The sequence below is a fragment of the Marmota monax genome, unplaced genomic scaffold (assembly GCF_021218885.2).
Source record: "Marmota monax isolate L192 unplaced genomic scaffold, Marmota_monax_Labrador192_F-V1.1 WCK01_AAM20220418_F8-fsc00250, whole genome shotgun sequence".
Classification (NCBI taxonomy): domain Eukaryota; kingdom Metazoa; phylum Chordata; class Mammalia; order Rodentia; family Sciuridae; genus Marmota; species Marmota monax.
In genome coordinates, this window is record NW_026693876.1 from 1,741,136 (window position 1) to 1,767,485 (window position 26,350).

At 40.3% G+C, this 26,350-nt stretch overlaps 1 protein-coding gene across 1 annotated transcript in view; it reads left to right on the plus strand.

The window, feature by feature from the left end:
* Positions 1-799: 799 nt before the first annotated feature.
* Positions 800-26,350, plus strand: part of Niban1 (niban apoptosis regulator 1) — a 140,679-nt gene continuing 115,128 nt past the window's right edge. Inside the window, exon 1 of the mRNA XM_046462697.2 lies at positions 800-1,018. Within this exon, the coding sequence (XP_046318653.1) occupies positions 964-1,018 (55 nt within the window). The 5' untranslated portion in view covers positions 800-963. The remainder of the gene's footprint in view (positions 1,019-26,350) is intronic.

Sequence of the window (26,350 nt, forward strand, 5' to 3'; positions counted from 1 at the left end):
TGGGAAAAGAACAAGGGTCCTTTCTAATGATCTACTTCCAGTTTGATAAGGAGAGGACCAACCTGAAGGTCTTCTCTCTAATCTTCCATAGAGTCTTAGGGCTGGGAGTATAAGACTCAGCCTTAGTTCTTCCTTAGGTTTTAACATTATTTCTCACTCTCTCCTTGGCCCAACTTCTTGGCTGCAGGAAGAGATCCTCTACTGGTTCCCATATCTTAGTGTGCATGGGAATTCCCCGGAGGGCCTACACCCCCACCACGGAGCTACACCCCCAGCCCCTTCTTTTATTTTGAGGCAGGGCCAATTATGTTATCCAAGTTGAACCTTAAATCTGCGGTTCTCCTGCCTCGGCCTCCTGAGTGCGTGGGATTTCAGGCGTGGACCACCGCACATGCTCCCTTGGAACAGATCCTGGAGTCCCACTTCCAGAGTTTTTATTAGACTGAAGTGTGTGCATGTGTTTAGGGGGCTGCAGAGGATCTCAGGTGGGTCTTGAGAACCGGTGCTTCAACAAGAAGGGTGAAAGCAAGGGAATCTTGCCTCCACCTGGTTCCAGGTGAGTGGGGAAGGTTCCAGATCAGGGAGCACTACAGTCAACTGGGAAATGGTCCACTTCCTCCAAGACGACTCTGGGCTGCCCCCAAACTGGTGAAAACAAGCGAAAGTCGGCAATGAGTAGGAGCGGGCAGTCCTTGGGGGTTAGACAGCCCCTGGGGGCTGGGAAGTGAGGCGAGGGCGGGTAGACAGGCCGAGGCCAGCCCACAGATCCTCAGAGGACGCGGACCGGGAGGAGGCGCCCTAGAAGGCGACGCCTCTTGGAGGAAGTTTGCCCTTAATTACGGAGCCGGGTTCCCGGTCGCATCAACCTCCAGGAGCGAGCAGCGCGCGCGGTCCTGAGCGGCCAGTCCTGTCCGGGACTCGGGCTGGGAAGTTGCTGCGCTCTGCACGCCCGACACAGCCACCATGGGCGGCTCGGCCTCCAGCCAGCTGGACGAGGGCAAGTGCGCCTACATTAGAGGTACGACCGATCGCCGGGGTCCCGGGGCCAGGGTGGTCGCTGGGCACCCGCCCCAGGGTGCAAGGGCAAGCCGGGGCCAGCGGGGTCCCGGGGGCCCACCTGCGCCACGCCAGGTTTCCTATTATAGGCAGGAGCGCAGCTTGCAGAGCGCACCCGCCGGGGTGGGGACCTGGATGGTCACCGTCTGGGAAGCACCTGCAGACGCTGGGGAGAGGGGCAGGTGCAGGATGCAAGGAGGGGATGACGACTCCTCCGCTCCTCCCGCCCGCCCGGGGGTCATTTCGGTCCCCTCCCGGAAACATCTGGCCTTCTGGTACCTGGAGCTGGATTTAGTTCTGAACTTGGCCGCAAAGAAAAGAGCGGGGATATCCCTGGCTGTTAGAGGTTTCCCTGGGGATTCCCGGCCTGTGAAGCAGAATTTCCCTCTGTGTGATGTTGGCTGGGTTTTGTAAAATGCAGCCTCGGCCACGGCTTCACTTGGACTTCATTGTCGCTTGCAGGATCATTTCATCAGAAGCAGAAAAGACCATGTCATTATGTTCCCAGGTTGCATGGTTCCCTTCCCTCCCCAGAGACGGGGGGAAAGCAAATGAGGAACCCTGGCATGTTTTGTAAGAGTTGCTAAAGTTACAGATGGAGAGAAGCTCATTTGGGGAGATGGTCAGAGATAAAGTGACTCGGTAAAGTGAAAGAGGCAGAAGAAACCAAAAACCAAACTGAACTGAAACGGCAGGAAGTGATGATGAGCCTTTATCTCCTGATGTATTTGGTCTGGCCCCCGCCGCCCCCAGCCCACCCTTGCCCTCAACCATTACCTAGTTTCGTGATCTTGTAAATTTAGGAGTCTCTGTGTGTGTGGAGGGGGTGGTGAGAGAGGTGTATTTCCTGGCTTCAGAAATTCTTTTAATACCTAGGTATTAAACCCTTAAATTTTACCTTAATTCTTCCCAATACCTCTTTCTGGCCCTAGACACTTATTTGGTGGTTTTGTTTTGTTTTGGTATCAGGGATTGAACTCAGGGGCACTCCACCACTGAGCCACACCCCCAGCCCTATTTTGTATTTTATGTAGAGACAGGGTCTCACTGAGTTGCTTAGTGCCTCGCTTTCTGCTGAGACTGGCTTTGAACTTGCGATCCTCCTGTCTCTGCCTCCTGAGCTGCTGGGATTACAGGCCTGTGCCATTGCACCCGGTCTTTATTTGGTGTTCTTATTCCATATTTGTTTTCTGTGGCCACAACATTTAAAATCACTTTAAAAGGATATCAGATCAGGGCACTCGAAGGGCAGTGTACTGTAATTGATTTTCCAGATTCTTGCTCTGGTGCTTTTGAAGGTAGAAGATCATCAACAATCTGTACTGTTAGGCAAGAAAAGGTGATCACATATCCCTTTGCTGTTGTTTATTAAAAGGGGCAAAAGATGGATGTTTTGTTTAGTTAAACTAAGCCGGCCTGGAAAGTTTGGCAGTTTGCTTGTTTTCACCGGTGGGTGGGGCAGAAAGGTGCAGCAGAACAGTAAAGAAGGACTTGTATTTGGTTCTTAGCAACATTAAATTTATGGCCTTTGTAAGACTTTGTTTCACTGGAAAGTTTCAAAGCACCTGAAGTTGAAACAAAGCAATGATAGTAATCATCTGAAATTCAGCAATATGAAGATAAACTTGCTTGAAGACTTCAAGGTCATGAGAGCTATTGTGACTGATGCAGGTATTGCACTCATATAAGAAATATTTTCTTCTTTATTCTGAAATAAATTATTACACATACAAAAGTACAGGGTACATTTGAAGGACTTGTAATGGATGCATTTGGATGAGTAAAATTGTAGCAGATTCTGCGATAGCCTGGTTCAATTTTGTCTCTTCTTTCTCTTTTTGGGAGGGACTTTCAAGGTATGTGTCATAGAGGAGGGGAGAAAAGAGTTAAAGTTAGAATACCTCCAGATAAAATGAGACATGGCTTCATGTGAGAACACTAGTCTTGCCAAAAAAGAAAAGAACCTTGGAAAAATGCACTGTGTTGTGAATTGTTCTTGCGTGAGCAAATGCAGATCACGGGGCTGGGAGTTCTTGGTGGTTTTGAAGCCTCCAGTCCCTGAACAAAACCATGACCCTGTCTTTACCCTTCGCCCATCCCTTAGCCTATAAACATTCTCAAGCTTTGATTTAGTTGTAGGCAAACAATGGTAGGTATGACTGCAAAGTTTAAATACAGTTTTATGAACTGTTTCTCATAAAGAAGCCACCAGTGAAATATGAATTTGAAAGCTCCTGTAGCCCAGACAATAAGTTTTTTTTTCAAGCCTGAAACATTTTGTTAATATGGGGAATGACTAGTCCATATATTTTTTTGAGTTTTGTTAACTTTATTTCGTATGTATTTTAAGCATCTGTACTTCCAGTATGCTAATGAGTCAATCCGTGTGTTTCCTCTCACACAAGTCCTTTAACAGCTGCAGTTTATTGTTTGCCTTAAAACTTTGTGTTCACTGTGTTCTGTGTCATGTGGCTGTTTTGAAAACACATCATTTATTTGGATTTAGTCAGTCTCTAGGTAAAGAGATATGAGATGCATTAAGAAGTTACTTCATTTGTGAAAGTGTCAGTTTTGAAGATGACAACACCCATGTTTCTTAAAATGGACTAAATTTTAGTGTGGTTTCTAGAGGACTTTCAGTAATTTCCCATGATACAGTGTTTCTGTTAATAAATAATACCGAGACCAACTTGTCTTCAGTGTCATCACTTAGCCTTTAGTGATGCTTTTGGCACTAATCTACAAGGATTTTCCTTTTGTGAGGAACAAAACTCCAGGCATTAATGGTCAATTTAAGGTGTCTTTTTCTTTTTATGCCATATTTTTTTTCCTTTCAAAACTTTTGGGCTGGGGTTGTGACTCAGTGGTAGAGCGCTCGCCTAGCACAGGTGAGGCCTTGGGTTCGATCTCCAACACCACATATAAAATAAATAAATAAATAAATAAATAAAGATAGATAGATATTGTGTCCAACTACAACTGAAAAATAAATACTAAAAAATTCTCTCTCTAAAAAAAAAACAAAACCAAAAACTTTTGACATGGCTAATATTGAACTTTAGCTAAAAACAAAACAAAGCAAGCAAACAAACAAAAAACCAGGAACAAAACAAAACGAAAACACAAGTTCCCAAAGTACAATGTGTTTTCCTGTTTAAAGCAATGATTTTATTTCCTCTTAAAAGTCACTATTGAATTTTTAATGAATTAAAAAGAAAACAAACCTGAAACTCTCCCATGTAAGGAGTCCTGTAGAAGATCATGAAAGTAATGGAAAATCAGTGCTGTGGCTGAGAATGGGGACACACAGGTGCTGGGGGGAGTGCTGGTGGGGGGGCTTCTAGGCCTGCTGGCAGCCAATAGTTAGGAAAATCTTTTTGTTTTTTTTCCCCCTCTTTAATTCACTACTCCACTGTCAGTGACAGTCTGTAAAGGGCCCCGGGGTTTATTTGGAAATGCTCATCAACCATCTGATGTTTATAAAGTCAGAATTGAGTTTCAGCTTAAGGCAGCACACGTTTCTCTCAGGGGAGTGCTCCCATATTGACACCCGTGTTGGTGGCTTTATGCTGATAAGTATCTGAGGTGGAGTCTCACTGGCAATGTACAGGACGGAGAGCCGTACCCATTTGCAGTCTACCCAATGCAAGTGCGTAGCTCTAGGTCACACTTTTACTACTTCTTCTGCATAATTTGCTGATGGGAGATGGGTGTAAGAACTGGTCTGGTTTATCGAGCTAATCCTTTTGATGGTCACCGTGGAGTCCAAGTTACCTGGCTAGTAGCAATGGCAGTAGGCTGTGATGGAAACGTTAGGATATGGAGTATGGTAGTCCTTGTGGGATGCCAACCCAGCTTCCTTTCCCCATTCCTCTTCCTAACAGAGTCCCATTTGGCACTGTTTTGGAGAGCCTATCCTCATGTATGGCCCCGGTAGGGTGGTGCTGATTGGTTTGGATTTCATTGCACTTGAATGAGATGTATGAGTTGCTCTTTTTTCTTGAAGAAAAGAGGGAGCTAGCCTAAAGACAAAGGCATTACTGGACAAAGGTAATACTTGGAGCTCTGCAAAGTGGAGGGAGCTCCTCTTGCTTTTTTTTTTTTCCATTATTGTTGTTGTTAGCCAAAATATTATTTTAATTTATTTTTTATTTTTTTATTGGCACATTATAGTTTTACATAATGGTGGGATTCATTTTTCCATATTTGTACACGCACACAACATAACAATATAATTTGGTCAATATCATTCCCCAGTATTTCCATGTCCCTCCCCTCCTCCTGAGGGAGCTTCTCAAAGGGAAGCTATGACATGCTTTGCTCATCACCTGCTTTTCCTACCCTAGGTCTTTCCTGTAAATGAAATGTCAAACTATGGAGTTGGGGAAGTAAAGATTGTTAGTTATCTTCCAGTATCATTCTCTCCTGCCATCTTCTATAATAGAATCTCCGCATTTTAGCTGACCGCATGAGCCCCAGAATAAACTAGCTTCCTTTGTAACTGAGTTTTGGCTGGTGGATTATAAGCAAAAAGGTTGTATGCTATTTCCAAAAAGTTGACATTAAAAAGGAAGAGTGGGGTGTCCTTTGTCCTGTCCCCCCATACCGGCTGGATTGTGAACGTGGCTACATAGCCATCTTGGATCATGAAGCAACTTTTTAAGGAGTTTGTGCAGAGTGGAGTAACTGCACAAAAGGGGCCCAGGCTCCTGTGGCGTTCACACGGTAGAACCCCCATAATGAGTTCTGGAGTACCTACCCCTGGACCCTAATAAGAGAGAGAGAAGTCTCTATCTTATTTAAGCCAGTGTTATTTGTGTTATTACTCTTATCCAGAGACAAACTTTATCTGTTCTTTGTGGTCAAAAGTATTGTAGCCAGTGTACTAAATACCATCCTATTTTCTCTTTTAAGAAAAATTAATCCAAAGAAAGTAGAAAGCAAATAATGATTCTACCATTAGTATTTGTCTTAGGTTCTAATTTATAGAAATGAGTGGACTCTTCTGAGAAGCAAGGAATTACAGCTCTTCTGGTGAGAGTTAGGGGGCTGGGTAGGGGAAAGAGGAGGGAGAGGGTCCAGTATATTACTTTATACTCTGATATGTGTGTGTGTGTGTGTGTGTGTGTGTGTAGTTCTGGGGATTGAACCCAGGCCCTTGTGCATGTGAGTCAGGCACTCTCCCAACTGAGCTGTATCCCCATTTTAAAAACAGAATATATTCTGATTTTAAAAATGTCTTCAAGCATCCCAAACTACTGCTGAAACTACTAGGAGTTTTGAATCAGGAACACTGCTGCAGACTGGGAATTTCCAGGGTCAGCTATTACCTTCTACTTCCTTCAGTCTTCATGAATGGAAACCAAGATTTTGGGAAGGAATACTCTTTAGAAAGCACCAAATTGAATGTTGGAAAACCATAAAAGATTTTGTGAATGGAGAGGGTTTTTTTTGGATTGAATCAAAAAGGAAGTAAAGACGGCAGATTAAGACAAATGAACATTTTCTCCTGTCCTTGTGGAGGAAACAGTGACCTGGTCTCTGTGAATTCTAATACAGCCTTTGGTGAGCCCCATGGGGTCTGATGCTGAATCAAGACCTGTTCTTGATGGAGCACCTCATTCCACTGCAAACTGACTGCAAGGGACCACACCATGACGGGTGCTGTAGTAATCAAAACTACTAAGGGGATAATAGTAATTTATGTTACTTTATTTTTGCTGTGGACTCCTGAACTGACTGTAGTCTTACTGTAATCTTTGGGAAAGTCTGAACTGGATTCACAGGTAGAAAGTACAACAGCAGGGGTGCAATTTGTAATAATAGTTTCTAATTTAATTAAAATAAGTGTACTATGAAGTTTTATAAAATATGCTGTATAAATTACAATAATAGAATTCTGATCTTTTAATTGGAAATTTTAATTTTTTTTCTTAGTAAAGCTAGGTAACATCACTCTAAGGAGCAAAGTCCGTATAACAATTTGCATCATGAAATGGGAAATGAAGATAAAGGATGATGGAAAGAATAAAAGCACACTCCATCTGCTACAGTAGTTTAAAGCACTTTCTTAAATTATAGGATACGAAGGCTGAAGTTCTAAGTTTCAAACTAAAATGCACTCACACAACCAAACAAAACCCCAAATGCAATGCAGATTTTTGTCCTTTGAAACTGGAAAATTCGTTTTAAAAAGAGACTAGCAAATTGTTGCCAGTAAGAAAATGCAAGCCAGCTTTTAAAAGTACCCCTTTTTTTGGTACTGTGTGTTTTTCTCACTTGGAGGAGAGAATAAAAGGTTCAGAGATATGAAAGCAATTTATTCAGTTTCACAAATTGCAAGGTCTAAGACCCAAAAAAGCTCATATTTCTATGCTTGATGTTGTATGGAATATGTCTATAGGATTAGAACAAATGAATGGTTTTTGCTAGGAGCCCAGAAGTGATTTTTTTTTTTTAAGCCCATTCTGAAGGAATTTTGGAAGAAGAGTAAGTGTCTCTATGCCAAACCATGTGGATATTTTTTTTATTCCTTTTTAAAAACTATTCTTATTTTAAAATAAAGCATAGGATCAGAAAACCACACAAAAAAGATGCATAGCTTAGTGAATCATATAAGACAAATATCCATGCAGACATTACTCAGGTCAAGAGATAGAAAGACCCTCTACAGCTGGGCATGGTGGTGCACGCCTGTAATCCCAGTGGCTCTGGAGGCTGAGGCAGGAGGATTGCGAGTTCAAAACCAGCCTCAGCAAAAGCGAGGTGCTCAGCAACTCAGTGAGACCCTGTCTCTAAATAAAACCCCAAATGGGGCTGGGAATGTGGCTCAGTGGTCAAGTGCCCCCGAGTTCAATCCCTGATACCACTCCCACTAAAAAAAAGAAGCCATTGCTGAAACCTCCATGTGTCCCATCCCAGTTCTCGTCCCCCTTGTCTCTCTAAAAATAGCCATTATTTGCCATAGTCTGCTGTGCAGCAGACTATTTTAAAGATACCGGCTCTAATAGCGTATTTATTTGTTCACAGTTCTGCTGTCTGGACTAGGTCCAATTGTGTGGTTCTACTTCTTATTTTTGCTTGTGGTCCTTCCTGACTCAGTGGCAGATCATCTGGTGGCTGGACTTAGCTGGGAAGGCTTTCTTTCTGTACAGGTAGCCTTCCTACATGGTTGATCCAGTAGATTATCAGACTTTTAAAATAGTGGATCGGGGTTTGCAAGAACACCAAAGCTTCTGGAAGGTGCTAGGACTTCTTATGGCCTGGGTCTGTAGAGGCACGACATCACTCTGCCATCTTATGTTGGGTAATGCAAGTCTCAGAACCAGCCCAGATTCCAGGGGATGGAACTATACATAGGCAAGAGTACCAGGAGGAATGGCGATTTAGGGGCCACCTCAGTCACAGACCACTCATCCTAGATTTATGATAATGACTTTCTCAGATTTTCCTTATGGCTTTATCAAAACTCAACCATGCATTTCTAAAACTGTAGTCTTATGCTCTTAAAAAACATATCTTTCAAGTATCTCAATATATATATATTGTTGAAGGAGCTGGGCTGTTTGACATGTGGTTTTCCACAATGAAGAGTTTGCTCCTGGTGCAGTTCCACACATTTCTCCTGTATTTTCTACAAATAGAGAGATGGTGAGATTTTTTTTTTTTTAATATTTATTTTTTAGTTCTCGGCGGACACAACATCTTTGTATGTGGTGCTGAGGATCGAACCCAGTGCCTCACTTGTGCTAGGCAAGTGCTGAACCACAGAGCCAGAGCCCCAGCCCCAGCCAGTTGTCTCTCCTTTTGATGTTAGCAGCTATGGATGCTCATTGCCAGGACTCATTAATTCACTGAGGAATAAAAAATAATTTTTTTTGATACTAGGGATTGAACCCGGGGTCACTCAAACACTGAGCCACATCCCCAGCCCTTTTTTATATATTTTATTTTTGAGACAGAGCCTTGCTAAGTTGCTTAGGGCCTTGCCAAGTTGCTGAGGCTGGCTTTGAATTTGTGATCCTCCTGCCTCAGCCTCCTGAGCTATTGGGATTATAGGCTCGTGTCACCACACCCAGTCCTGGCCCTTTGTTCATGTTTTAGTTTAAGATGAGATCTTGCTAAGTCCTTAGGACCTCGATAAATTGCTAAGGTTGGTCTTGAACTTGCTATCCTCTGTCTCAATCTCCCAGGTCGCTGGGATTTTAGGCATACACCACCATACCTGGCTCCAAAAATGATCCAATCTTTAAGTCTCTCTGTAAAAGAAAGAAAGGAAAAAAATCTTTGCCAGATGCCTTGCTAGCAGACTTCCCTGACATCCCACTGATCAGAATTAAGCACAAATGTCTTCCTAAGCCATTGCTGGCAAGAGTATGGAATTATCATGATTTGTTAGACCAATCAAAATTTGCCCCTCAAATGAGACGGGGAGCCACTTTCCTGAAGCACATGGCTATGGATCATGGACACCTGAACAAAATCAGGTTCAGTTATAAGAAGCATGAATGGCTCCAGGGTAGGTAAGCAACATTACAAATTTTGATAAATGTCACAGGGGGAATAAAAAAGGGAATTAAAATAGAAAACTGTTGGTAGAGTAGAAAGATGAGATACATGTGAGAGTGTTCAGGAGGATCATAAGTTGCTCTCTCTGTGAAGAACAAAGGGAAGGACGTGGTTTCTGACGAGTAAATGTTAGTTTAATGAATGAATGAAAGGAGAAAAAGATTTAAAATCTACAATGGATTTCTTACACAATAAAAAAACTGTTGAGTTGTAAAACAGGTTCAGGATGTGATGATATGATATGAAAGAGCTCTTGCAAATTAAAAATCTGATGCTCAGAAATTTAAAAATCCACTTGGTACTTTACAAAATAAAGTTGAAAAACATTTCAGAAAATATATAGAAAATAGAAAAAAAGATAGAAAATGGCCAGGTATGGTAGCGCATGCTTGTTATTCTAGTGACGCTGGAGGCTGAGGCAGGAGCAATGCAAGTTTGGGGCCAGTCTGAACAAATTAGTGAGACCCTGTCTTAAAAATTAGAAATAAAAAAGGGATAAGGATATAGCTTGGTGGTAGAGTTTCCCTGGGTTCCCTCTCTAGTAGCAAAGAAAGAAAAAAGAAAGAAAGAAAGAAAGAAAGAAGAGGAAAAATAGAAAAGGCAATATTTAAAAAGAAAATCCAAGAGTCAATCCAAAAATTTTAATGTCTGACTAAAGAATAAAGATAAGGAAGAAAATTATGAAATAAATAATATAAGAGCATGTTCTGGAACAAAGATCATGTGTCTTTGGGTTTATAGGGACAAATAATTCTTGGAACTCAGAGTTGGGAATAGTTCATGCTTCCATCATCCAAAATAGAAAGACATTGGGCAGAGTCTTCAGTAGTGAGCAGAAATTAACCCTAGACTACAAGGCTGCTCTGGACCTGCTCTAATAAAAAATTAAAAGAAAACCTCAAAAGAACCAAACCAATCCCAAATAACTTTATTGAAAGAGTAAACAAAGCCCAAATCTTTATAGGAATACAACAAAATGAATTTCCAACAATGCAAAATGGACAATGTCCAGCATCTAATTGAAAATGACTATGCAAGTGAAAAATACAGGAAAATAGCTATAACTACAAGAAAAAATAAACACACCAATAGAACGGAGTTAGGAATTACAGGCATGATAAATTTAGCAGACAAGGATGATAAGGCAGTAATTACAAATATATTCCATCTGTTAAAGTACAGAAGAGAAATGAAAGATAGAAGAATACTTTTTTTTTTAAATTAATACCAATACTAATACTAGTCTTAAGGAAGAACATCACAACTTTTGTGTTTCGTAGCTGGTTGGGACATCTCGAGAGAGGATAGCTGTGCTGACCTGCTACTAGTGTTCTTTTCTTTTTTCAATTTTGTCTTTGTAGTTGTAGATGGACAGCATGTCTTTATTTTGTTTATTTTTATGTGATGCTAAGGATTGAACCCAGCACCTCACACACAGCTAGGCAAGTGCTCTGCCACTGAGCTACGGCCCCAGCCACTGCCAATGTTCTTAGTAGGTCTAGGAGAGGAGCAGGGTAGCCTGCAGAGAACTCTGTGTAAGGGGAGCTGGTGAGGCACTAGGGCTGGTCTCGGACCAGCACAGATGAGCAGGGACAATTCAAAGATGAAGGGAAATTATGGATGTTCTTTTTAAAAAGGAAATTGTTAATAGTGGTCATGTCCCCTTAACTATGGGGCTCACAGAGACAAGTACCAATTTCTATGATTAGCCCAAAAGAATTCAGAGGTTTTCCAAATTTGGACTGCATGTGTTTGCTTAAGGAATTATTTCCTACGTAAGTCATGCTGCATGTGTTAGATAGATATGTCTGAATAATTGCCCAAGCAATGCAGACACAGGCTTAGAGTTAGAATAAGGATAAATTTTATTAGCAACATGGCATATGTGTAATATCTGAGTATAAATATTTAAAATGGTTATGCTGGAGGGAATTAAATGAATAACAATAATTGAAATGCACTGTTTAAACTTAAAGTAAATAAGAATTTTAGAGTATGACTAAGACCGGTGCAAATCAACTGAGATGTCAGTTCTTAATTACAAATAACTCCTGTTCTGAGGAATGATAACAACAATAGTAAAAGTAACATTTATTGAATGCCTACCACGTGCCTGGAAAGTAAATGTCTTAGAGAAAGGGAACAGGATAATTCCGCAAATTCTAAGTCTTTCTTCTAGAAATTGCCCATTCACACGGCTTTTTTCTTTAATGGAAAACAGTATCAACTTGATCAGATTTAGGCAGTGTCTTAGCTCTTTTCAGCCCTTCAAGTGAGCCAAACCTGTTATTTGTCCCTTGGTATAAGATGAAACATTTATTAAAACTTTGATTTCATGTTTTGATCCTAAATGATCTGGATTTGTGTGTGTGTGTGTGGTGCTGGGGACTGAAGTGCATGCAAGGACAATTGGTACTTCTCTCTGTAGGCCCCATAGTTAAGAGGACATGACCAATATTAACAATTTCCTTTTTAAAAGAATATCCATAATTTCCCTTCATTTCTGAATTGCCCCTGCTCATCTGAGCTGGTCCCAGACCAGCCCTGGTGCCTCACCAGCTCCCCCTACACAGAGTTCTCTGCAGGCTACCCTGCTCCTCTCCTAGACCTACTAAGAACATTGGCAGTGGTTGGGGCCGTAGCTCAATGGCATTAAAATTCATCTAAACATATTATGAAATTTTCAAATGATGCAAGCAGTATTGCAGGTCATTTTAACTTTAAATAAAATTATGCTGCTAGGTAACTTTTCCATTACAAAGGGAAAATTTATATTTGGGAAGCAAGGTACAGAAGTCTAATTATTGGAGCTTTCAAATTTGAAGAACAGGCATGACAATCTTCTGAGGCCTTGCTGAATCTGAAATTGGATTCTCCATAGATATTGTATCTGTGGGCAGGCTACCTTCAGTTTCTTATATGTAAAACAGGGGCTGTAGCAATGCTCAGGGAGATAAATGGAGCTGAGACATGAATGAGATAACAAAATAAATGTAATGCGATTCCTAGATTTCCCAGTTCTTCAATTTGTTTTACGATCAGTAACGGCATCAGCCTTTGCAGAGTAAATAATTGGCTTTCACATACTGCCAAATAATACCTATCTTACACATTTGTTCTGTAGACTAATTAATGTTTGAGTGTTTAAACACAATGCCACTACAGAAGCAATGGCATTATAATGTGTTGGGACACTCTAGTATTGTAATTAATACTAATTAGATTCTTTTCAACAGCTTGTTGAATTTCCAAATTACTGCATGTAAGGTATTCTGCTTTATTTACTCATTATGAAAGTGTCAGTCACGATGGTTTAAATGGAAACCTTTAAGTAACTATTCTCAAGGTTCAAAACCATCCCCTCCCCTAAAGCCAAGAAAAGGCAATAGGAAGACACCTTCCAAGGAATTGTCATGGAGTACAGCCATCCAAGGAGTAGGCCAGGGTCCCTCTTACACTGGCAGGCAAGAGCTTGCCCTGGACATTCCTTCCTATTGCAGAGTTCACTGGTATCACATTAGTGGTTGGAACCAGCCATTACATGAGTCCTTTCATTTATTTATTTTTTTGAGACCCCATTTACCAGCACATGACATCCAGTACCCTTCTCTTCACTGTGTGGAGTCTGCTTGCAGTGGTTCAAAGCTAGATTTCAGCTGTACAGTGTTTACAATGGGCAAAGAGCTGAAATAATCATCCCTCACATCTCAGTGATCCAGTTTGACTTGTGGGGCTTAGGAATCAGAGTGGGGTCACAGGGATCCAGACACTTTTTACCTAGGACATTCACTGTGCCATGGACCCTTTGGTATTCTAGTGAAACCTATGAACCCCTTCTTAGAATAACATTTTAAAATGAAGTTAAAAGCAAAACCAAAAACAACCACAGGATTAAAGAAGTAGTATTACTAAATTAACAAAACATGTTTAAAAGTCGCTGCCATAGTAAGATATATGCTTCTTTAGGAATGCACTCAATGGCAAGGTCTTGCAGTGGATTTAATAACTACTGTCACTTTTAAGAAGTGCTGTTCTAAGATCTGTGGCAAATGAAATGTACTATGAAAACATTCCTGAGCCTGGTGGCAAGGTCACAGTACAGCTAAGTTCTGTGGTTTGTTGCCTGTATTCATAATTGAAGGAAATGCTGAATTGAAGTTGGAGGTTAATAAAAATAAAGGTGGTATTTTCCTCATTCAACTCTAAACCCCTGAATTTGGTCCACAGAGCCATCATAAATCCCTGTTTAAGAACCCCTGACCTACCCTGACCTAGGGACTCTCTTACTCAGGGCCACAAAGACCTGATGGAGAATTGTGCATAAACACAGGTAAGGGAAGAAGAGTGGAGGAATTTGTGGGTAGATTTGGTGGACCAGGCCTCAAGGTGGCATGAACCATTTCTATCTAACCTTCCCATTTCAATATGCCAGCCTCCTTTTGTAACTTTCCACAGGTAATTCTTATAAAAAAAAAAAAAAAAGGTCCTATTCTTTTCTCTGTCGGTTACCTCTTATATCACCCTGAACATGTTAAACTTAACCTTTTGATGAATGGTTTTTCTGCTTCAAGTGGATTCTCACTTTGAAGGCAGACTATACATCTTTTTTATCTTTAAGTAGGAAAAGTTGAAGCTCTCTAAATCAACACCGTCCAGTAGCCATCAGATGCCAGCGACTTAAACACTTGAAATGTGGAATTCCAAATTTATGATGTAAGTTTGAAGATTGAGTGCAAAGAGTATATCAATCTTGAAGATGCAAATTCAAGCTATACCAATTTTGAAGATTTAGTACAAAGCAAAGAAGGCAAACTAGTTCATTAATATTACTTAATAGCAATTATATATTGAAGTAGATTGGGACTAATGGACTGAATACAATATGTTAACATGAATCTGGTCAGTTAAAAATTTTCATGTAGCTACTAGGAAACTTTTTTTTTAATATTTATTTTTTAGTTGTAGTTGAACACAATATCTTTATTTATTTATTTTTATGTGGTGTTGGGGATTGAAGCCAGAGCCTCGCCTATGCTAGGCGAGCACTCTACCGCTAAAGCCACAACCCCTGCCCCAGGAAACTTAAAGTTACATTTAAGGCTCACATCTATGGCTCGCATGGTACTTCTTTTACACTGCTGTTCTTAGATAAAGACTCATAGAAGATTCATAGTGCTGCAACCCTTTTATTGTACTCGGAGAGGCTGAATAAGCTGCCCTCCCCTGCTTAGCGAGTAATGGCAGATACACTCCTGGTACACTCATAGTCCATGATGTCTAATCAAACCAGACCAAAAATTTCTAAGTTTTGAATTTCCAGTCTAACCCTGAACATATTCAATAATTCAGCCATAAGCAAAAACCCTGAAAATGTGTGTGTGTGTGTGTGTGTGTAAGCTTACATAGATTTAAATTTTAAAATTTAAATCTACACACACACACACACACACACACACACACCCTTATCTGTTCTGGATTTGGTCTTATGGGGATGGAAACATGGGGAACTCATATTTAACATGACTACCCCCTTCCTCACAGCCAGATGGTGGTACAGTGGAAAGCATTTAAAATAAACCAAGACAGGCTTTAATTTCTTTTGCCCTCCCCCACACTTTTTAAAAATAATAAAGAGGATATCTGTAATCTTTACTGACCTTTTTGTTTCAGAATATTCCTTCCCATGGGGTTTCCCCCCCTCCAACTCAGTCTCCATCTGTAACTTACCAATTTCTTTTTTTTTTTGTAGTTGTAGATGGACAGAAAGCCTTTATTTTATTTATTTATTTTTTAGGTGGTGCCAAGGATCAAACCCAGTGCCTCACACATGCCAGACAAGCACTCTGCCACTGAGCTACGGCCCCAGCCCAACTTACCAATTTCTGTAGGATCACATTTGAGACTGTTATGGTTTAGCTATGGGGGGGCCCCAAAAAGTTCATTTGTGAGACAATGCAAAAAAGTTTAGAGATGAAATGATTGGGTTACGAGTCCCTGAACCTAATCAGTGTGCAATAATCCACTTGAATGGATTAACAGTAGGCAGGTGGGGTGTGGCTGGAGGAGGCAGGCCACTGGGGGGATGTCTTTGGGGTTTATATTTTGTTCCTGGTGAGCAGAGTTTTCTCTCTGCTTCCAGTGGCCATGCTCTGAGCTGCTTTTTCTGCTGTGCCCTTCTGCCATGATGCTCTACCTCACCTTGAGCCCAGAGGAACTGAGCTGGCTGTCTACGGACTAAGACCTCTGAAACCCTGAGCCAAAATAAACTTTCCCTTCTCGATTGTTCTTGTCAGGTCTTTTAGTCACTGATGAAAAAGCTGACTCAAACAGGGCCATTGTGTAGTTAGGAGATATTTAAGATAAAGGCCTAGATAATAAGGCCCTTATTTTAATATATTGCCAATACAACATTCCCTCCCACCCCCTTAGAAATTTTAAATAATGTTAGTGCTCTTTAAATTGTATATTTTGCTGTTGTAATTGAAATCATAGTTACATTACTTCATATTCTTTGCAAAAGATATGACACCTAGACTCAGCAGTTGTCCCTCTTTTTTTTTTTTTTTTTTTCATTTTCAGTGGTCGGTAGAATTTTAAGTTCTAAAATGAGCTCTCGGAGTGCCTTCTGACCCATGATAATTTCAGTGACTCACTGACATGTTTCATGTTTCTGCATTTTCTGTCTTTAATAATTGTTATTTGGCACTTTCACAAGAAACTCTTCAGACCTACCTTAACTAACTACTTGGCTAATTTCAGATCATCACAACCACTGACATCAATGGATGTCCAAGAGAGGGAACACAAATCCTTCCTATCTCCATATGGGTTTTGTAAAACTATATACCTTGAAATGTGTTGACAAGCCAAACTCAGCATTTCTCCAGGGATATTTTTAAATTTTTGCATTGTTAATTAAGAGAAGAAATAGATACATGTGACATATTTTGCAAATAATTGTGAGCTTTGCTAAGATATGTAATAAAAACTTTCAAAATATTATTTACAATATGTATCTACTCATTTTCAGAAAACTGGATAAAATAAAATGAGCTTACAGAGCAGCAGAATTCTTCTATAATGTTAACCACGTAGTTTTCTTAATTTACAGTGCCTTGACTCATGGGCAGATACTTGTGTTTAATCACTGACCCCCACTAGCTGTGCGGCCTTTGGCAAGGTATCTGCCCACCTCTAACCTTGGTTCCTTACATTGCAAAATGGGAAAAGATTGTTATTTTTAAGATTGTTGTGAAGATTCATGACACCAATTCTTGTAAAGTACTCTTCAAACCTACCAGGGACAGGGACTCTCAACAACAGGTAGCTTTTTCTTTCTTCCTTTCTTCTTCTTCTTCTTCTTTTTTTTTGGCAATACCATGGTTGAACCCAGGGGCTTGTGCAAACCAGGCAAATGCTTTATCACTGAGCCACACCCCAAGCCAAGTTGCAGCCTTTAGTTTATTCCTTAAAATCTAAACTTCACGGAACCCATCTATTTCTCACAGTAAAGTGTTCATGGCCACTTTCATTATAGTCGCCAAATAGAATATGCCCTGTTTTATGAAAGTCAGTGAACAAAACAGGCTAAATCACGGAGATGGTGGTGAGGAGAAATAAAAGAAAGAAATAACAAGCCTGCCTGTGGTGATAAGTTTTTGAAGCAAGAAGGCCCGTGTGGGTACAGAGGATGAGTGATGGGAACTGTGGGCAGAGCAGGGCAGGGACCGAGGGGGAGTCACATCACAGAGGGGTGGATAGGCCATTGTCAGGCTTGGGCTTTTTTCCATGGGGAGTTGTGAGCAGCAGTGGTTTCTTTAACTGTTGTGTGGAGTTAAAGAGAGAAGAGAGGGAGCAGGAAGGTTAGGAAGAAGCTGGAGATATGATCCAGGTTGGGGATTATGGTGGTTTCCACTAAGGGATAGCTGGCGGAAGTGAGAAGAAGTTGGGTGATAAACGTATTTGGGAGGTGCAGTCGACAGGATTTGCTGATGAGATATGTGGTATATAAGAGAACAGGAAGTGGCTTCAAGGGCGACTCCAAGGTTTACCATCTGTGTAGTAGAAAAAATGGAGTTGTCACTCACTGAAGCAGGGGGAGACTGGGGGAACAAATGTAAGGACAAAAACGAAGCTCATTTTGGGTCATGTTAAGTTGAAATTCAAGTGGAGATGTCAGGTAGGCAGATGGATGCTTGCCTAATAGTGACTGTCATGTGTCAATGAGGCCCTAAATTACCTGCCAGGCACTATGTTTAGAACTTCATACATGTGACCCCGTATAAATTTTCACAATAACCTCCTGAGTTAGGTGCTAGTACCCTCATTTTGCAGATGGTGAAACTGAGGCCCAGAGAGATTATCTGTGGTGATATCTGTATGTCTAACACTTAATGGACAAAGTTCTCCTTGAAGCCAAAGCCCTGCACTTCCATATGTTTCTCATATGGAAGAGGAGGCTGGACTTGAGAATAACCCAACTGAGTTCATGCTCCCATAAGGAGTTTGCTGTGTAGCTTTATTTCTGTTGTGTTGACTTCTCTTTGTCTTAATACTAGTGGACACCTTGAGGGTTATTGAGTTTCAGGTCAGAAATATCATTTGCTATTTAAGAGCAGAAAGATGCTGAAGACATATATTTATGATATATTTTACTTCTGAGGATTACAAATAATTTTCAGCACCAAATACCATAATTCAAGAGAATAGTAAGAACTGTCATCTGATAAAATTATTGTTTCTAAAGGAAATAAGCTTGGATGCTGATCTATGTCCATTATTGTCTTCTTTTATAGCTGAATAAGGCATTTGGCCATGAATTTTCCTTTCTAGCATACCCTGATCTGAAACCAGCTTCTTATTTGTGATGCTACTGAGCAAGTGAAGTTCTTCCATCTATATTTCATGATAGCCTTTAGATGAACAAGCAGAAGTATAATCATGATATCCTCATTTGCATAAGCATCTCCCTGACAGGTCATCAGATATTTTTATTGTTCTTGGGTACATTTCATGGGCTGCTGAAGGCATGCATAATCATCTCTAGCAATTCATCTTTTTACCTAGCTTAATGGCCCCTGTTACATATCTGGAGAATGATGGAGTGAAAAGACAGTGTGTCTAGGGCCTGGCTGCCTAAGAATGTGGAGTAAATTACACTGGGGAATAAATTACATTGACTCTTTCTCATCATTCAGTTACCTTTTAAAATTTTTATCTCACTGGGCTACACAATCCTGGATGACCTGTAAAAAAAAAAAAGTCAGACACTTTCTCACCAGCTGGTTCACATTCCTTGTTCCCTGTTAAGATAATAGAAACTGATTCTATTATCTCTTGAGACCAGCTACTTCTAAATTAATAAGGGTGGTGCATTTACTTGAGTTGGGATTGGGGGAAGGGTTCTTACTTTTTTTTCTTTCTTTTTTACTATTTTGGAGAGTAAAGCAGATAAAAATTATCTTGTTTTAAATAAACAGTTGATTGAATTTTTCTGTTAATTACTTCTTTCTTAGTCTCCACTCAACAAAGATGGCGGTAGTGATGGTGATGGCTATTGACTGTGATGGAGTCTGGCATGTGGCTGGTCTGTGGCAGAGCAGGAATCCAAACCCTGTAGATATGGTCATCCTCAGTTTCCTAATAGACTTCATTCAGGCCTATGGTTTCTTTTGTTTTTTAATTTGAATATGTGAAATTCATACCTGTTAGCATTTTCCTGACTTAGCTTTGATAGTCTGAAGGAACACAAGTTACTTATTCTCACAAGATTCACAATTCTGTTTTCAAAGGGAAGTGCTCTGTGCCACCTCTTATTCTGTTTTTAAACTTCTAGTTGGTTGGACAAATAGAAGGGACACATGGGTGGCTGTGTGATTCAGTGGGAAGAGTGAAACAAGGATTCAGAGCAGCTCCTATTTGGGTAACCTTGCACAAGTTATTTACTGAGCCTCAGTTCCTACATATGTAAAATGGGGTACTAGCAACTAATTTGCATTTAGTTGTGAGGATTCAGCCATGCATGTACTGTGTTCTATTCATAGGGATTCAACGAAAGATAGTTTTTTTTTTTTTTTTATTACTATAAGCCAACTTCTTTGAACAAAAATTTCAAAGAAAAGAAGTGAGTCAAATCACACACTCAGGAGTTTAGTAAATGTAGAAGATTTTAAAACAAAATTAGGACAAAATATTAGAGAAAAACATCACTTTTATTTAAATATTTTAAGTAATAATTCTACCTATAAATTACTACATGAAAGATGAAGGAAAATATATAAAAAAGTAAATTATTCCTGATTCCCTCAATCCACTGATAAATAATTTGTTTCCTTTCTTTTTATCTACAAGTATCTCTGTCTCTTTCTTTAATATCATACAAATTTATTAATGCACATAAAACACAAGTTTGAACCACATTTTTCATTCAAACCTATATATTGCTACTTCATATTATATCACAAGTCCTCCATCACTAAATATTCTTCTAAAGAGTGTTTATTGGCTGTGGAGGATGCTAGCTTTTGTATATCCTATAATTTATTTAGCCATTCCTCTCTTGTTGGGCATTTAGATAATTTTCAAATTTTTATAATTATAATAATATTTAATTGAACATCTTAATATATATATGCTTCTCTGATTATTCTCCTAGAATTATTTCTTGGATCAGAGTTTGAACAGTTTTTTAAATTGTAGTTTTTAAAAGAAGGCATAACAGATGCATAATATATCAGCTACACTGAATATCAAACCTCTTGGAACTCAGTAACGAGTCTGAGCTCTTGGTCGCAGAAATTTTATCTCATTCATTTTCCTACCATTTCTGTATTCCATGTTATCTCTCATCAATCTTTGTTTGTTGAATGAATGAATAGATGAATACGTATTTCCTCTGAACAGGTGTGTGAATTGACTCTAGACCTCTTACAGAGAGAAATGTACTTGAATTAGGCCTTTCTAGGTATCATCTATACCTGAAGGACTCTTGAAAACAAATTCTATAAACTTATATAATAATGACTTGTATTTGACTGTTCTTATGCCAAAGGATTCTTCTCTTTTTATTACATATTCTTGAATCTCCCAACTGAGCTTATCCAAGAGTAGGTGGAATAACTAAATCATCTGAGAGTTATTTTTCCATATCTCTTATTTTTCTACTTCCCCATTATTTCAGGAGATTTCTGAATATGTCAACTAGTTCAAGGGGATTATAGTAAAGGAATAAACATCACCTGCTTGCCCTTTTGGAAGGGAATTTAAAGGTCATTAAAGGTCACCTCATGCTTGAATGCTGTTATCAAACAGGTGAGCAGCTTTCAGTACTGGCAGTAATAGGAAACTCACTATCTCCTCGAGCCAACCAATCCATATTTGGACAGTTATTTTGTTCATGAGTTATGCCAGGGCAGAATTCTTCCTAGTTCCACCCCTGCCTCTTGGCAGGCACTTAACTCCCATGCCAAGTCCTCTGCCACCCATTCTTGCCTAGGATCAGCTAGTTCTTTCTGATCTCTGGCCCCTGATCAGCACCAGGACGGACTCCTGTCTGTGCAGGCAGAGAACTCAAATTACAAGAATCTGGAATTCAAACTCAGTTCCGTTTAATCTCTGGTCACAGCCAGACTTTTTTTTCCCCTCCCCCAAATTGTGGTAAAATACATGTGACATAATATTTATCCTTCAACCATTTGTATGTATGCAATTCAGTGGCATTAAGCGTGTTCATGATATTGTATAACCATCACCACTATCTGTCCCCAAAACTTTTCCATAATCCTCATCATTGCCTGTTTTCTGTTGCTATAACAACATACCTAAGGCTAGTAATGTTTGAAGAAAAGGGGTTTATTTAGCTCATAGTTTTGGAGTCTGAAAGTCCAAGATCAGGCAGCCACAGGTGTTTGGCCTCTGGTGAGGACCTCATGGGGGATGGTTTCTCAAGGGCGAAAGCACATGAAGAAGAGATCACATGATGAGATAGGAAGCCTGAGACACTCAGGGTCTGGCTTATCTTATAACAGCCCACTCTAGTGGGAGCTAACAGAGTTTCTGGAGAACTACATTAATCCCTCCTGAGGGTGGAACCCTAATAACTAGATTCCTCACACTGAGCCTCATCTTTAAAGGTTGCATCACCCCTCAGTGTTGCCAGACTGGGGATCAAGTTTCCAGCACATGAAACTTTGATGGACACTCTCAGACCCCAGTGGTCCGTATGTAAACTCTGAACCTGTTAAGTAACAGCTCCCTATTCCTCGTCCTCCAACTCTGAGTGACCTCATTTTTACTTTCCGTTGATGAGTTTGCCTGTCCTGGGTACCTTCTGTAAGTGTGTCTGAAGCCAGACATCTTCCCACTGCAGCGCCCGGCCTTTGTGGCACTGTTCTCTAGCCCAGTGCATTTTGGCTGTTTAATCTTCCTATTCTCTTTTGGGTCCTAGAGCTGCCACACTTTATAGAGATATCACAGGCTTTGACTATGTGTCATGTGATCCAATAGAGAGCAAGGAGGAGGACAATGCAGGTCTTTGTCTTGAACTCTATATAGACTGTTTAGGCAACTTTGCTTCCCGTAGAGCCAGATTCCTTTTTACAAAAATATGAAGAACGTTCCTCCACCCCCATTCGCAGTCATTCTGGTTTTGATCCTGCTTTAAAAAATGAGGGGCCAGGGTTGTGGGCCCGGTGGTAGAGAGCTTGCCTAGCATGCAGGAAGCACTGGGTTTGATCCCTGGCACCACATAAAAAAAAAGGTATCGTGTCCATCTACAATTAAAAAACATCTTTTAAATGAATGTCTCTATTATTTCTCCAATAAATTTGATAACAGCTGTTAGTTTAGAAACAGATACTACTTATCGTCAATTTGCTTAAATCATGAAGTTGTAAGCCATCCATTAATGTCAATTTTATAATCCTTCCTGGTGTTGAAATTAAGCTCAAAGTTTTCAATATATGTGAATAAATCCCCAGTCATTCCTCCTCTTTTCTCCTTTTGAGAATCAGATCTATATTTGTACATTGAACTCTTCTGGCACCTCTCCCTGTTGGCAATGCTGAGCACTCTTATCCGTAAATTTTCCCAGTACACTGGATTGTAGCTGTTTTATAGTGCCCAATTGCCCACTTTATTTTTAATTAATACATAGTAATTGTACATATAAATGTGTTTCCTTGGGATACTTCCATACATGTATACTGTGTGCATTGATCTTATCTGATCCCCTTCTTCCACTATCCCCTGCCTACACAACACTCTTCCCAGTCTCTGGTAATTGCTATTTTTACTTTTAGATAAACACTTTTAATGTTTTTCCCCACATTTTAGAGAGAATGTTGTACTTGTTTTTCTGTGTCTGACTTGTTTAATTTAACATAAAATCCTCCAGTTCCATACATATTGTTGCAAATGATAGGATTTCGTTCTGTGTGTGTGTGCTCGAACGCGCGTGCCAGGGATTGAACTCAAGGGCGCTTAAGCCACATCCTCAGCCCTTTCTAGGTTGCTTACTACCTCACTAAGTTGCTGAGTCTGGCTTCAAATCTGCAATCCTCCTGCCTCATTCTCCTGAGCTGCTAGTATTACAGGTGTGCACCCCTGGCCAGGATTTCATTCTTTATGGCTGAACATACTCCATCATGTGTATGTACCATATTTCTTTATCTGTTCATCTGTTGATGGGCACATGGGCTGATTCCATGTCTTAGCTATTGTGAATGGTGCTGCAATAAGCCGAGGCATGCAGATTTCCCTTTGGTATGCTGATGCCCAGGCGTGGGACAGCTGCATCACAGGTAGTTCTACTTTTAGGTTTTTGAGGAACCTCTGTACCGCACTCCATAGTCCATTGCCCTCTTTAAATCTCTTTACCAGTCTCAGACTTTCTTTTTCTGCAACAATATTTCATCTATTGAGTCTTAAAATTGTTATTCTCAGAAGAGAAGACAGGAACAACGTAATGTAGGACAGACGTCCCTTCACCTTGTAATTCCAGCATCGTGTCGCGGACATACCTCTTGGCATTCCTTTTGTTGTTCTTATAAATCGTAGGTCTCCACCCAGCTGACACTGTTTTTGGAGCGCCCCCATAATCTTATACTTGTTCTTGAGGAGCCCCTCTTTCTTTCATCCTAGTCTTTTTGAAATCAGACGCAACAATAGAATTACGTAGGGGCTCCGTTATTTCTTCCTTGGTGGAATCACAGTCTGTGATTGTGTGGACAGAACTGCAGACTGAACACGGACGGGGGCTACTTAACTCTTTCAGAGTCTCTTGACACAAAGTCATTTTTTTAAGATCTTAAATTTTTTTTTTTAATTTAGTTGTTGATGGACCTTTGTTTTATTCATATATGGTGCTGAGAATCGAACCCAATGCCTCACACATGCTAGGCAAGTGCCCTGCCACTGAGCCACACCCCCAGCCCCATCATTCTATTTTTTTGAAATTGGCCTTTCTCAAGCCCAGGATTTATCATTGTATTTTCATCCACTACTTAACCTGGCTCTCAGAACAGAAGCATTTTACCTGTTGCTATTGGAATGGAATTGGATAATTAATCAAAAGACATTCAAAGTTCCAAATCATAAAAAGATACATCTTCCTTGAATATTTGATTTTTTTTCTCCCCTCTTTTTTTCTTTCTTTTTGGTTCTGGAGAGTGAACCCAGGACTTTGCACATGCCATGCGCATACACTCTACCACTGATCGACACCCCAAGCCAAGTATATATTCTTTGTGTGTGTGTGTGTGTGTGTGTGTGTGTGAGAGAGAGAGAGAGAGAGAGAGAGAGAGAGAGAGAGAGAGAGAAAGAGAGAGACATTCAACTAAGCCTCCCAAGCTGAGTGTGTTAAGAACACACTCTACCACTGAGCTACAACCTAGCCTTTGAAAATTTATTTTAATTTAAAATATATTAATGAAACATACACGTCATTCACCAATCTTTGGCATGGGCTAAGTTCTTTTTAAAAGAAGTTAATTGAGTCCTGTGTTGTAACTTTTTCATTATTTGTAATTTGAATTTTTTAAAAGTTGGGGATACCTTTTTTTTGGTACCAGGGATTGAACTCAGGGGTACTCAACCACTGAGCCACACCCCCAGCCCTATTTTGTATTTTATTTAGAGACAGGGTCTCACTGAGTTGCTTAGCACCTTGCTTTTCCCGAGGCTGGCTTTGAACTCACTATCCTCCTGCCTCAGACTTCTGAGCCATTGGGATTACAGGCATTTGTCACTGCACCTAGCTTGGGCAACACCTTTTAAAGAAATCTTACTAGAGACTCTATCTAGATCTGTATTCTTCACAGTTTTTAAGTTTTCAAGTGACCTTTACAGTGGTCTTGCCTACACCTAATTTAACAGCAGTTCTTTTGTAGCTATGAAAACATCCTAAAGCATTTGACTTAATTAACAACTCTTTACATTAACATTTATTCAGCTTGTATAATATTTAAGTTATTGATGCATCATGTCCAGGACAACTGGCATGAAGAGGTTGAAAGGAAACACAACCGGTTGATTGATAGGCACACAATTTGGAAGGTAGTGCAGATACTAGAGAGTGGTCCACAGAACTGGAGCCCTGGCTCCCTGGACATCAGCAACATATTTCCACAAAGACAGTGGAAAGGGAGTGAGAGTTGGGGGTGGCCGAGAGTGCTTCTACTGTAAGCAATAATGATACCATTGATTTCATCCAGGCTTCATTATTTCACTTCACTAGCTGGTATGGCTCCAAGTAGCAGTTCCCCTGGCAACTTCCTCTTTCTATAGAGAAAGTTGTTATTCTGTCCAAGCACTAACTTGCCAGACATTCTGCTTTTAGTTGAGTCTCTAATTGCATGTAGTGGAAATTTCCCATCACAAGGATTTCATCCTGCGTGCCAGCATTGTAAACTGAATTAGAAACATATCATCCATTTCTTCCATAGCCGGGGAGTCTGCTAATATCTGTTTAATCAACAGTATGATTTTTTCCCCTCTCATTTAATCCTCATGCAAATGCTATTTCATTGTCTTTATCACCCAGGTTCATGGTTCAATCACACAAGTGATTGGCAATATTTCTTTATCTCTCTTCCTTGCTGATATTTCTTTGGAGTATACCCGAATTCCAGTAATTAGTATAAGATGGTATTTGTCATCTTTCTCACAAGTTCCCATGCTCTGTACTGGTCCCATACATCTAAGAGACTCTTGAGAGTATCATGTTGGGAACTTTTTCCAAAAAGTATAGGAATCTCATGACTCTGCATGCATTATTCTTTTTCCCACGGCATGACCGTAGACTTCTATGGTAACTGGCTTCATGGTTTTAATCTAAGCATTGCTTTCGTCCCTTCTTCATATTCTATCTAAACATCACCTAGTGTCTCCAAGACTCTTCCCTGTTCTTGCGAGATGTGCTTCAACCCTCCCGAAAGCCCATCACTGTATTACCTGATGGCATTGAATAGCAGTGGTCCTCGGATTCCCTACTCACCTCTTCTAGCCCACCACTCCCTCAGTATTCCTTTTCCAAAGTCTTAATCCTTGAGAGGAAGAGGCTACAAGAACCCCATCTGTACCTCTGGGTCTTTCAGTTTCCAGCCAGTGATTTTTTAGGTGCCAATGATTCTCCTTTTGTCTTCAGTAGTGCGGACACTCCCGTGAAGACCTGGGGGTTAGTGGCTTATGATGTCTCAGGAGACTATTCTATTCCAGAACCAGTCACCAG